The sequence below is a fragment of the Plecotus auritus genome (assembly GCF_963455305.1).
Source record: "Plecotus auritus genome assembly, chromosome: 7".
NCBI classification, from domain to species: Eukaryota; Metazoa; Chordata; class Mammalia; order Chiroptera; family Vespertilionidae; genus Plecotus; species Plecotus auritus.
In genome coordinates this window covers 94,911,558-94,925,392 of record NC_137774.1, presented here as the reverse complement: position 1 = coordinate 94,925,392, position 13,835 = coordinate 94,911,558, and the positions used below count along the sequence as shown (strand labels likewise).

Below are 13,835 nucleotides of genomic sequence, written 5' to 3'. Positions count from 1 at the left end.
TTTAAGGTAAAATCTTAGATGATTCATTTCTTAAATTGAATACAAATGGTTTTTCTTCAACCAAAAGAACCACTTATTGCATGCTATCTTTTAGCATTGCAGTGCTTTTGCAAAGTAGGTGAATGGTTCCCATATTGCACAGAGATGCCCACCACCATTAAGCAGCCACGCCCAAATGGGAGCCTGCTCTGAGACCCGAGGTCTGGGCCCTGGGCCCTGTGTCCACAGCAGGAGCACCTGCTGTAATAGTGTGCCGCCGAGGGCATAACGCGGGGGAGTGTGGAAGAGAAAAGGACACGTTATCATTTTGGTTTAGTGATTTTTGTGCCCAAGCTAAGTTATTTTCATCATAATTAGACATGAAGTTTGACATTCCAAGGCTGCGAATCTTGAGAGGTGTAAATATAAATGAATAACAAAGTCAATAAATATAGAGTAGCCTTGAGTGTAGCCATATTCTTGACTTCACTGGCCCAGGAGAAGTAGAGCAGGGATTCAAACACAACTTTAGTTTTAGGACCCTGGTAACAGTGCTTCTCAGAGGACGTCATGATAGTCTCAGAAGAGTTACTTTGCCCGTTTGGTGACTCATGGGAGCATTGCTTCCCTCCAGGAGAGGACCCAGAAACACCCGGGGTGCCAGGTCGGGAAGCCTGCCCCTTCCCTGTTGGCTGCCGTGTTCTCTCTGGACCTGCTGGCAGGGATCCTTTGTGTATATGTGTTTGCACCAGCATATCAGCAAGGTTGTTGTCACAGAGAGAGGAAAGACAAAAGCAGGCCAAAAATTATGAATTAGCTAATTTCTTTTCAGTTTCATTAAAGCACATGACTTGGCTAGTGAGCCCAGAGGTTTTTAGAGAAACAATGTGTTGCATGAAAGAAACAACAGCAACAAAAAACAAAATTTATGAACTTTACCACCAAGAACTTAATAGCCACAGAGTAGTTTTTTTCTTTTTTGTAACTTAGGCCATTTCTCACCCTGGAAGACCACCCATCCCAAGCATGGCAACCAGAAACCCTCTGTGCTGTACAGCTGTGCTGGGGTCTATGAGATTGTGGAAGCTCCTCCTCTCACCCTACCTTCAGGAACAAGGCCAGGGTTGGGTCCACAATGACTACCCATCTGGAGGGGATCTAGGTGATCACCAAAGCCCTTTGATTTGAAGCTTTGGGCTTTGGTGTCAAAGTTCTGCCAAGCTGTGTAACCTTGAGCAATAGTTAACATATCTGAACCTCATTCTCCCTACCAGTAAAATGGTAATGCAGTATTAGTAATTCTGTTAGATAGTAAAGGTGGGGTTTGCTTTCAGGCTTAGCTCTGGCCCTATAGTAGGCATGGAGACCCTTAATAACAGAGTAGCATAGGGTAGGAAATAAAGTATGAAGGCTTTTGCTAACCAAAAAAAAAAATTCAGTATTTCTTTCCAGAATAGTATTAGAAAACCGGAGTCAGCCTCAGAACGCAGATTAATTATTTAAGCATAACTCTTCAGTTTGGCCCAACAGTCATCACAAGCAGTTTACTTTCCCTGTGTGCCCAACTCTAGAGGCAATGATGTGAAGGCCCAGGGTTCCCCCAGGTGTGTGCAGTATAGCTAAGGCAATAAAGCTACCCCAATGTGGAATAGTCAGCACAGATCAAAATATAAATTATAAGCTATGTTATTTCAGTTATTGTGTATAATTTATCAAAGTGTGGTAGATAGAATAATGCCCCCCAAAGATGTCCATGTCCTAATCCCCAAAACCTGTGAACTTTTCTGATGGGGTTAACTTAAAGATGTGATGGGGAGAAGATATTGGGTGACCCAGGAAGACCCAACATTATCACAAGGACCTTTTAGGAGGGAGGCAGGAGGGTGAGTGATGATGGAATGGTAGGTTGGAATGTCACAAGGCCACAGATCCAAGGAATGCAGGAAGCCTCTATCCGCTGGGAAAGACAAGAAAGACAAGGAGTTCTCTCGTCGCCTCCAGGAGGAATGCCACCTGCCCACGGAGACTGGTTGTGGACCCCTGACCACAACTGCAAGAGAATCGGTCTGTGTTGTTTACAGCCACCCTGTTTAGCAATTACCACAGCGGCAATGGGAAACTAATACACTAGTTCAGTTCAGAGAAGGGAAGTACGGTCACACTGAGGGCCAGAGCCCAGTAGTGATTGTAAAAATCCATTTACTAGGTCATGACTGGCATTTTATAAAAATAAAACACCTGTTCAGGACTTGCAAGGTGGGGGCAAAAACCAGATTGTGACCCTTAGCAAATCCTCATCTCAAGGTTGAATTTGGAAATAAAAATTCTATTGGAGAGTGTGTCAGTGTGTTTGTGTGTCAGCCCTCCTCCCCTGCCCATGGGGGAAGAGCAGGGGCTATCTAACCCTCCCCTCAAACCTGCTGAGAGATTAGATCGTCTTTCAGATACAGACCTCTGTGTGTTTGCTGAGCATAGTGACTGTGATGTGACACATGCCTATGAAATCAAGAGGATGTGGTACGCTGGCTGCTCTGAGGGCAGAGAGCAGAAACCAGACTGCCCTGGAGCAGACTCCCCCTGAAGACGGGCGAGGATGCTTGCATGTCTCCAGGACCAGATGTGAGCTGCGTGGGGCAGAGAGAGAGCAGGCTGGCAACCAAGGGATGCCATAAACCCAACAGGGGAAGAAGTGAAACTGACATAAAAGACAAATGCACTGTCCACCTCCCATCCCCAATGCTGGTGACGTCCCTTGGTTAAAATAAATTGGAAGTCAGAGGGCAAGAGAGCTCACGAATGCAGTCTATACAGGTGAGCGTGCTGAGGCCCAGAGCAGAGTGGAAAAGAGTGGAAAGTAGATCCAGAGGGACACACACCCAGGAGGCACAAACATCTGGAGGAACAGAGGAAAGAACAGAAAACATCCTGTGGGTCCTGAGGCGTCATCGATGCTTTCTAAGTTAGGCCACCACTGGCCTCTGGAGAGAGCTCAAGATTTCTCTCCTTTCACTCACTCACTCTGAGGGGAGCATCAGTAGAGGCTGGACTACACAAGAAAGAGCCCTCCACTAGGGGATGGTACTAGGATGTGTAAATGGATTGTTCCTGGAAAGAGAAATGTCCCCATTGTACTTAGATTTACTACATTTGATTGATTTGTAATGCTAGCATTTAATATAATCAAAGCTATCACTAAGTAAAAAAATAAAAATAAAACGAGAAAAATAACAGATTTTTGTATTACACATAGTAAGAGTAAGTATTGTTTCACAATACTTAACGTTTCAGATATACATAGAGGTTTGTACTTGGTCACAATATATATCACTGTGGGTCCTGAGCAAAAAAAATTTGAAAACAACTGAAGTAGAGTCAGTCACCTGAGGGATTCATGAGGAAGGGTGCTTCACCCACCCCTTGATGCATTACTGTAAGAATAGCTAACTGTGCCAGGCACCGAGGTAAACAGTCATTAGGCATTAACTGCTCACAACAACCCTGCAGTGTTGGAACTGTTGTTGCCACATTTTATTTTATTTTTTTATATTTTTTAATTGATTCAGAGAGGAAGGGAGAGAGAGAGAGAGAAAAACATCAATGCTGAGAGAGAATCATTGATTGCCTGCCTCCTGCACACCCCACACTGGGATCGATCCCACAACCTGGGCATGTGCCCTGACCAGGAATCGAACTGTGACTTCCTGGTTTATAGGTCGATGCTCAACCACTGAGCCACGCTGGCCGGGCTGTTGCCACATTTTTTTAAATATCTTTATCGATTTCAGAGAGGGAGAGAGAGAGAGAAACATCAATGATGAGAGAGAATCATTGATCAGCTTCCTCCTGCACGTCCCCTACTGGGGATTGAGCCGGCAACCTAGGCATGTGCCCTTGACCGGAATCAAACTCAGGACCCCCTATCCACCTAGCCAAACCAGCTAGGGCTGTTGCCACATTTTATTTTTTTAAAATATATTTTATTGATTTCTTACAGAGAGGAAAGGGAGAGGATAGATAGTTAGAAACATCGATCAGCTGCCTCCTGCACACCTCCCACTGGGGATGTGCCTGCAACCCAGGTACATGCCCCTGACCAGAATCGAACCCGGGACCCTTCATTCCCAGGCCAACGCTGGGTGAGAGCAGGAAGTGGAAGGACAGTAGTGACCAAGGCCAGTTCCGTTCACCCAAGCTCAGGAGCAGGGCAATGTCTGAAACCGACAGGAGGGACCCCTCTGATGATACCTTGTGGGGTTTTGTTGTAGACCTGAGTTTCTCAACCGAACTGCCACATACAACTGTGTGGCTTGGAAGGGGGTGCACAAGAGGGTGCCAGGCCTATCAGAAGGCCTGCCCCCTAGAACAGGACCTGGGATGTGGAATGATGACTGAGTTCTGAGCCTCAGCCGTGGAGGACATCTGCCCTCCCAGGCTTCAGCCACCTCACAAGTATGTGTGGTCTGGGGAAGGAGGTACAGTGTCTCCCCTCTTCCCTCCTGTTCACAGGGATCAGGGGGCAATCCCTTGGCCTCAGGGAGAGAGACCCATTGTCCGCATTCAGGGGTGAGCACACGTTGAGAGGAAAGGAAAACATGCTGGGGTCTTATGGGAAACGCTTCTGTCCCTGGTGTCCCACGGCCTTGGCCAGCCCACCGTGTCCTGAGCCAGATGCCTGCAGCATGGCTCACCGCTTGTGACCGGAGGCAGTAAGGCCAGTTCGGTGAGGAGGAAGGAGCAGAAAGTCAAAGGACCCTGATGACCCCAACACATTGCACCAACCCCTGACTGACTGCCCTCCTCCAAGTCAGCCTGCCCTGAAGCCTGGGTGTGCGGCTGCATTCCTGGGATACCTGAGAAGGCGGAAAAGACGGGGAATACAGCATCTTCTTCCCAGGACACACAGGGAGAGGCAGATTCCGGGAAGAAACAGAAAGCTCTTGCGTTGTTCTCAGAACTTCAAATGAACACTTCCACCCCCAGACTCCCCTCACCCAAGAAGGGGCTTCACTTCTTAGGCTTAGAAAACTTTGTCCCCCAAGGGAGCCATTTCAAATAACACCCCTGCCACTTCCCTGTGTGAGCTGTGCCTTCCCACCCACTGGGTCTTCCCTGGCACGGAGACCGCAGGCCTGTGAGGGGCAGCCCAGCTTGTTCTGTGTCAGCCTCACTTTACAGATGCAGAAGCCAAGGCGCTGAAGGGGAGTGACTGGCCCGAAGTCACACTACAGCTGAAGTGGCAGAGCCCGGATTGGGTTCGATTTCCTAACACCACTCAGTTTGCTCATTCACTGGCTCATTCAACAGATGTGCATTGAGGGCCTCCTCTATGCCAGGTGCTGTTCCAGGCGGCAGGGAGGGGAGAGCAGAGTGAGCAATGCAGACATGGTTTCTGCTCGCACTAAGCTGATGAGTTGTCTTTTCATCAAATCGGGCTGCCTCAGTTCACTCTTCAAGGAAGAACAGGGGTCCAGGAATGCATGTTTGTCAGGATGCTTTCAGTGATGAAGAACAGAAAAACACAACTCAAGCCAGCTTAAAAACAAAGTAGGCCCCTTGCCTTGTGTATCTGAAACCTCTGGATGGAGCGGGTTGGCTCAGGCTGACCAGTCAGAGGTTGCCCAGGGCTCTGGTCAGTTCTCTGGGATTCTCTCCCCTCTGAGCTCAAACTAGGTCGACGGGCTTCCTTTGTGGCTTTTCCACTTCCGTGTTCAGATTCATGCAGCTTCGTAGAAGGGGCTTCATTGTCTAAAGTCCTGGGCTTTTCAGACGGTCTGCAAGACAACTCCCTTACCCGTGGGGACAAGTGCAGTTGTGAGGGGACACCATGGGTACCTACCTGTTGCATCTCTGGCTTCTGTTCCACCCCTTCCAGAGCGTTGGACATGCCCAGGAAATGACCCCGGTGAGGTTGTCATTACCTCTGGTGTGGTCCTGCGTGCTCTAAGCCAGTCAGCCCCAGGTCAGGTCCTGGACCCCTGACCTCAGATGGCCAGGTCAAGCAAGTGAAGCCGACTCCGTGGGACGGTGCCAGGAGCCAGCGCTGTAAGTGCTGGGCCGCCGGAGTGCGGCAGGGCGCCAGGGTGCGCTCCCGCCCGGGCCAGCTCCCCCTGCCTGGGCGACGCCCCGTGCATTTCTGCTGCCCAGCGGGTATCAGCTGGTGACGGAAGGGGCGGTCCCTGCGAGCTGGGGCCCGAGGCCTGCGGAGGCTCCCTAAGTTGCCCGGCCAGCGCGTGTGAACCCCGAGCCCGCCGCTCCGGGTGGGGTGGGGGACGTGCACGCTGCCGTCTTGCTGCTCAGGCTGCGCTCCCCTCTCTGAGCTCGGTTTCTCCACCCATACTGTGGCGAGGGACAGTCGCGGGCAATATCTGGGTGCCCTGGATCCGTGCAGCCCCAAAACCCAGAGAGGTGGGCGGGGCCTTTGACCTCCGGCCGCCCGCTCCCGCCCCAGTCCCCTCGGAGCTGAGGCTGCAGGCCCCGCCCGCCGCCCACGAGGAAGTAGCCGCGGGTCCCAGAGCCGGTTCGGCGCGTCGACTGCCCAGAGTCCGCGGCCGGGAGCCCCGAGGTGAGGGGCGTGCGGGGTTGGGGGCCCCGAGGTGGGGGGCGAGGAGGTCGCCTGGAGATGAGGGGAGCGCGGGGGAAAGGGGGGCCCGAGGAAGAGGGGGGCGCGGGGAGGGGACGCCTGGCGGGGAGGGAGGAAACCTGCCAGGAGATGTGGGGGCCCCCGGAGGTGAAGGGGCGCCAGGTGGTGAGGGGTTCGGGGCGGCGGGTGAAAGCGGCCGGCCGGGCCAAGGGTGGGCAACGGAGGACTCGCCGCACCTGGCGTCCTCGAGGTGGTCGAGTCCCCGGCCCGCGCGTCCGCTCTGTCCCCCTCCCCCGCTCTCCCACCTCCCCGACTGTGCCCCCCGGTCGGTGTCCCCCGTTATTTCGGTCGGCGAGGGACCCACGCCCAGTCACTTCCCCTCCATCCTCCACCTTCCGGGTTGCTCCAGCGGGAAATGAGCTGGCGTCCCCGCCCGTCCCCTCCCTCCTCTCGGCGCCCCCTCCCCCCGCCTGGGTCCCAGGGCCAGGTCTGAGGGGTCCCTCCCTGGCGCAGCCTCGGGAACCGGGGTCCCAGACGCCAGCGGATCTGATCGGCCCCTCTTCCGGCAGCTGCGGGGTGAACAGCCCGGCCGTCCCGGAGGGGCAGGGCCGGGAGGGGCAGGGCCGGGACCCGGGCGGTGACAGTAAATGACTAGTGTGGCTCCCCGGGGCTCCCCGCCCGGAGGTCAGTGCTGCCCGGGGCTAAGGGCACCCATTGCCTGTGAGGTCACAGGGACCCAGGTAAGAGTGCCAGCGTCTTCCTTCACGGGCTGATGACCTGAGCAAGCCACCACCTCTCTGGGCCTCAACTTGCTTATCTGGAAAACGGGGACCTTGCATGGTAGTGCATGTAAGGCGCTTGCTAATGTGCTGGGCACACATAGAGTATAGATGTGTGCTGCTGTTGCTGCTGCCATTATAAGGCCTGCCCACATGTATCAGAGTCTGTCCAGGTGAACCTAATCTCTTGAGATTTCGGGGTCAGAATTTGCTGTGCCTTTTAAGAGCTGTGTGACTTTGAGCAAATCTTGGCTTTTGAGTCTCAGAGTGAAGGTTAAAAACAACACAAAAAACTTATTAGGCTTGGTTTAGAAGAGAGAATAGAATGTATGTCAAAATCCTGGGGAATCCTGGGCATTAGAGATGCCAAGTTAAGTTAATTTATTACATATGTGCTTGTAATAATTAAATAGAATATCGTGTTAATATCACATGTACTCTCTCCATGTCTGTAGTCAGCTGGATTTTTCTACCCTGTCCCCATTACAAAGAGGGTTAGTATGAACATGTTTGCTTTGAGAAAAAAAAATAACTCAGTGGCTATTTTCTTAGCAAAAAAAAAAATGAATTTATGTCACCCAAGAGTGTTAATGATCTTAATTTCCTGTTCATGTTATTCTGTTCTGTTTGTTCCTACCCAGCTGTTGAGTTAAGCATTATCACATCGCTCTTCAGAAAGACTGAATAAATTAGCAACAAATTAGAATTTCTCTACAGCCCTGCCAGCATTAAGTTTTATGTGTTTTTGTTTTGTTTGAGTTACTTTAACTGGGGCTTTACGGTGCTTTGTGATGGTTTTCATTTGTGTTTCTTGACTTGACTTTGGTTTGTAAGACTTCAGGAGAGAGTTAGGGAGAAGGGATTGGCTGGTCTGTCTGTGGTGGCAAGGGCTGCTCCACACACAACAGGAAATTGAGTAATTGCTTAGCCTGCTGCAAAATGGCTTGCTGGCAGCTCTCTCCAGCCAGCCTCTGAGCTGGGTGGGGACTTCCCTGAGCGCCTGTAAAGCGGAGATCCTTGCTCCAGGCACCTCCTGTCTGGATTAGCCAAAAATACAGCCAAATGTCTGGGTTCAGGGAAGGCTGGCAAAGCTGCTCTTCAAGTAAGAAAAAACCTACAGTGGGTGCCTGTCCAGCCCCAGCCTTTTCTGGATGGAGATGTGAGGAAAGCATTGGCCAAGGGCACCCAGCCAGTATGGACAGAGCCAGAATTTGAACCCAGCACTGTAAGGAAGGGGCCCCAAGACCTGGGACCCTTCACTTGACTTGCTTTGCTTTAGAAGGAGCTATAGTCACCCTGCATCCTCAGAGGACCCTCTAGATTGCAGGTTTCCAAGCTTTTCTGATCATTGACCCAATCAGGAAAAAAAATTGGAGTACATGCTCTCCAGTAAACCAGTAAATATGTACAAATTGCATTCATGTGCCACTGAAGTAATATGGCATATCCCTTACAGACCATCCCCTCAGACAGGAAAGGATATGATTCATTCATTCAACCACATTCAAGAAATATTTATTCAGCATCTACTGTTTGGCAGGTATTCTAATTGGTTCTGGGGATACATCAGTGAACAAATATCCGTCCCCGTGGGGCTTATGCCCCAGTGCATGGTCTTTGGCACCCCCTGGATGGAAACCCACACCCCCCCCCCTTGGGGGACCCATACCCCCTCCTAGCCCCCACGTCACTCTTCTTTGCCCTCACACCACCAGCCACGGGTGCTCCTGGGTCCATTCACACTGAGCATTCTCTGCGTGTGGATGTGGGGACCACAGAGAGATCCTGGCTCCAGGCTGGGGTAGAGCAGGGAGTCTCAGGATTTGGTCCGTGTTCCCCCAGCCTCACTCAGTTTCAGAGGTGATTGGGGGTGAAGGGGGGCAAGTCCCAATGCCATGCCCAGGGTCCCCTCCTCTCACTTTGTCTCTAACAGTCAAATGGGCCCACAGGAGTGCTGGCTCACCAGGCCATGAGGACAAGTGGGTGGGTGTCCCGGAGGCCACAGCCTCAGCCTGCCTTTGCCTCCACCAGAAATCATCCCTGAGACAACATACTTGAGCAAAGCAGCCCTGACAGCATTTTCCTCAGCAGGAAATTGGCTGGCAGTGAGTCCAGCTCCCTACTTTTGTAGGGTAGAGGTTTTCCTGGGCTTAAGTCAAAGTTCCGAGGCAGGTGGCCCAGTGAAGGCTGCTTCCTGGGGTCTGACCACAGACACTACTGATGCCTAAGCAAGGAGGCTACAGCCCTGGGCCACGGTGGCTGGAGAAGTCCTTGCCCTCTCTGGGCTCTCATTTCCTCTTTTGTGCCTGGGGCGTGGGAGTCATTGCTGGGGCTCTTGCTGGTTTCAGGTGCTTTGCAGAAGTTATGAAAAAGTTAAGGGAAGTGCATCTTCCCCTCTCCCACCCCCTTCATCCGAACCACCTGCCCCTTTAAGGTGTTGGTTCAGTGGACTAGGAAGTGTTTCTCTCTGAATTCATGCTAAAGTGTGACCGCTGATAGGTGTAGTCTGGACCTCCCTCCCCTGCCTGTCCCACTGCGCATGTGGCATCTTTGCCAGCTTGGTGAACCTTTGGGACCCAGGAAAAAATGGTCAGAGGTCCCCAGGTCCTCTCAGGTACATGGCTTACTAGTATGGGGGCCACTGTCCTCAGCTGACCCAGCCTCTCCATCTTCACAGCCTGGAACTCTGGAACATCGTGCTAGACAGGCTTTTCACGTGTCCTTGGACACTCTTACCAAGACCTTGCAAAGGGCAGAAATGCCTGGCCACACAGTTGGAGCTGGGAAGTTGGGTTCTGCTGACCAACCCTGAGCCCAAATCTGGGGTCCAGGGACTCCCACCCTCACCCCAGCATGCAGCTACATGGGCTTCTTCCTTTTGGGCCTCCTGGGACTGAAGGGGTCAGGGTGGTTGGCCTCAGCTGGACTAGGGGTTTGGAAGTGGGCTCTGGCCTTAGGCCTGCCCTTGCCCTGTGAGTGACCTTGAACAGGGCGATTAGCACAGGTTAGCAGTCAGACAAGCCTGATGCTCCCATTCCTGAGTCATCTATAGTGTAGACAGTGAGGACACCCTGCCCCAGCAAAACTGGATGCCAACACTGGCCCAGTCCAGATGCACCGGAAGCTTGGGGGAAATCCCCCTCAGACATGCTGACCTGGGCTGACAGCTCCGGCACCACAGCCACTTCCGTGGCCTTGCCATACACAAAGAGGCCTTATAAGGAGATAGGCCGGGAGGCAGCTATTGTGGGAGCAATGTGCTAGTGCAGTGGTCTGCAAACTGCAGCTCACAAGCCACATGCAGCTCTTTGGCCCCTTGAGTGTGGCTCTTCCACAAAATACCACGGCCTGGGTGAGTCTATTTTGAAGAAGTGGCGTTAGAAGAAGTTTAAAAAATTGGGCTCTCAAAAGAAATTTCAATCGTTGTACTGTTGATATTTGGCTCTGTTGACTAATGTGTTTGCTGACCACTGGGACAAGCAGGGGCAGCCAGGTGAGTGCTAGTGTGTGTGCAAGGCCGAAAACACATGTGTGGGAGCAGTGTGCTTGTGTGTGTACAAGGCTGAACATGCATGAGCATGTGTAGCCTGAGCCTGGTCTACTGAAGAAGTGATGTTCACTTTGGTCTTTACGGGGGTAAGTAGGATTTTGCCTAATAGAACAGAGGTGGGCATTGAGCGGCTGGAGAGAATGGCACGCAGGTGTGAAATGTGGACAGGACTGGCCTTGAAGGTACATCAGGCATGTCCCCAGAAAGCAGCCTTCCCTGCAGAGGGAGTAGCATGTGTGAAGGCCAGGAGTTCTGCCTGCTCCAGGCACAGAGGTGGCTGAGGGCAGCAAGCTCAGCATGAAGAAGAGGCAGGGGGGCCTCGCCCCTAGTCACAGCCAGGAGGGAGGGAGTGGCCTGAGAGGGCAGTTGTTGGGAGGAGCCAGCCAGTCCAGAGCAGAAATGAGCAGAGCTATGTGAGGAGGGGTGAGGGTAAAGGAAGGCGGTGGGTGACCCTTCTAGGTGTGGACCCCACATCTCCTCAGGCCCAATGGGTTCAGCCAGCAGGTGGGAGGAGGCTTGAGATGTGCAGGGGTTGAGCTGGGGGGCGAGCTGTGGCCCCTCTCTACGTGGGAGGTCCAGTAGCTGCTGCTGCTGCCAGGCCTGAACCTGCAGTGCTGGGCCCAGTCCCCCCTCCTCTTGGCACCTAGCTGCCCTCTGGACCCTCCTTCATCTCACATCCATGCCATCCTTGGACCCCAAAGACCCCAACACCCACTCCAGGCCCAGTGCAGCCCATCCTCCCAGCCACAGGAGCAGCAAATGGGTTTTCTTGATGAAAATAGGATCTGTCTGTCTGTCCACCTGTGCCCTTCCCCACAGGTGCCTACAGAAGTTCCCCCTCTTTACCCACCCGGAAGAGAGTGGGGAAGACCAGGGCTCTGGGTATGTAGGGCACTGCTCTCGGTTTTTGAGATGGTTTCATTTCATCCTCACCCCATTCTTCTGGGGGGAGCTCTATCTATGAGAAAACAGAGGCACAGATGATGAGTAATGACCTGCCTGGCGCAGGGTCACTGCACACCCCACTCCAGCGGCTTCAACACCCCTGTACTTCCCACCCCATCCTTGTTCTGTTCCCTGGAGCCTCAAAGACATCCCATGAGAGCTGTCATTTTACAAGGAAACTGAGGTCCCAGGAGTGAAGCAAGGCATCAGGCCAGAGTTAGGAGGCAGGGTGGTCCCACTGCCCTCCTGTGAGGTCAGTTGGGGCCTGGTCTGGGGCAGGGGCAGGGCTGACTTGGGTTCTCACCTTCTTGGGCACAGGAGCTGAGAAGCCATGGCCTACCACAGCTTCCTGATGGAGCCCATCAGCTGCCACGCGTGGAACAAGGACCGCACACGTGAGTGCCCTCCATCCCCCGGAGCACACGTGGGCATTAAAGTGGCCAGGCACCCTGGACTGTGGGCTCTGTGAGGGCCAACTGTCCCCCTCCTTCACTTCTGATCCTGGGTTAGGAGGGAAGGGATGAGCCACTCTGGGACAAGCAGGGGCAGCCAGGTGAGTGGGCATTGAGGGGTGGAGGTGAGAGCAGGAACGAGAGCAGGCGGGCTGTAGGTGCAGGGGTTCCCAGGCTGGGGGAGGGGCTGGGATAAGGACTGAAGACAACCTGCAATGGCAGGTAGTGAGATGAGCTATGAAGAACACACAGGGTGAGGGAAAGTAGTGGAGGTAGAGGTGCTGATTTAGAAAAGGTGGCCAGGGAAGGCCTTTCCAAGGAGGTGACATTTGTACAGGACCTAAAGGAAGGGAGGAAGGGACAGGTGCAGAGGCCCTGAGGTGGGACAGCAAGGACCATGGCTGGAGTTGAGAGCAGAGGGCAGTAGCAGAGGACTAGGCAAAGCTCCCAGATGTCATGAGACTGTTGTGAGCACGTCTGGGTGCTCCATGTGAGAGGGGCCAGTCCCTGGGGAGGTGTCATAAGAAGAGCCCAGCAGGGCCTGAGGGACTTCAGGGGGCCCCTCTGAGGCAGAGTCTCAAAAGCAAAGTGCTGCCCACGTGGTCTGTGAAGGGCATTCCTGGTAGAGGGTAGTTGAAGGGCAATGGGGAACTTGGGCATCTATGCATCTTCTGACTCCCCACACCTTGCTCTTTCCTGCAGAGATTGCCATCTGCCCCAACAACCATGAAGTGCACATCTATGAGAAGAGTGGAGCCAAGTGGGTCAAGGTGCATGAGCTCAAGGAGCACAACGGGCAGGTGACAGGTGGGTCACCCTCCTGAAAGGAAGCAAAGGTTGACATGGCTATCCAGGGCCAGCCACGCACACACTGTGTTGGTAGGATAGTTTGGGTTGTAACACAGCCCTGATTCAAAGTGGCTTAAGTTATAAAGGGATTATGCTGGTTCGTGTTACTGTAAAACTCAGAGTTTGTGGGCTTTAGGAAAGGTCTGATCCAGCAGCCCAGCATTACCAATAACCCGTTTCTTTTCTGTCTCCTGGCTTGGCCTTCCAGCATGTTTGGTGATAGCTGTCAGAACTGTAACACCCCCAGGAAGCTTTAGTAGCACCCCCTGGAGCCACTTTCATTCAGATTGTGACCTCTGAGCCCCTCCTACATGGAACTTCAGAGTCATCCACTTCTGCTTAGTTCCCTTCAACCTAGTGTCCCCTCCCCTCCCACAGGCATTGACTGGGCCCCTGAGAGTAACCGCATTGTGACCTGCGGCACAGACCGCAATGCGTATGTGTGGACACTGAAGGGCCGCACGTGGAAGCCCACCCTTGTCATCCTGCGGATCAACCGGGCTGCTCGCTGTGTGCGCTGGGCCCCCAATGAGAACAAGTTCGCTGTGGGCAGCGGCTCCCGTGTCATCTCCATCTGCTATTTCGAACAGGAAAATGACTGGTGGGTGTTTGGGTGAGCCTGAATGGGCTGGGAGGTACCCTGGACTGCAGACTAACAGGTGGTGGGACTAGAGTGTCCCAGAAAATACCAAATGAGGTGT

At 53.0% G+C, this 13,835-nt stretch overlaps 1 protein-coding gene across 2 annotated transcripts in view; it reads left to right on the top strand.

The window, feature by feature from the left end:
• The first annotated feature begins 6,124 nt into the window (after window positions 1-6,124).
• ARPC1B (actin related protein 2/3 complex subunit 1B) overlaps window positions 6,125-13,835 on the top strand; it is a 12,622-nt gene continuing 4,911 nt past the window's right edge. Inside the window, exons 1-4 of one of the 2 annotated variants that reach the window (XM_080679256.1) lie at window positions 6,125-6,541; window positions 12,152-12,228; window positions 12,988-13,092; window positions 13,513-13,735. In XM_080679256.1, coding sequence (XP_080535382.1) covers window positions 12,165-12,228; window positions 12,988-13,092; window positions 13,513-13,735 — 392 coding nt within the window. In that variant the 5' untranslated portion in view covers window positions 6,125-6,541; window positions 12,152-12,164. Of the gene's footprint in view, window positions 6,542-7,005; window positions 7,300-12,151; window positions 12,229-12,987; window positions 13,093-13,512; window positions 13,736-13,835 lie in introns of those variants that run through there. The other variant, XM_080679257.1, reaches the window with a different exon arrangement.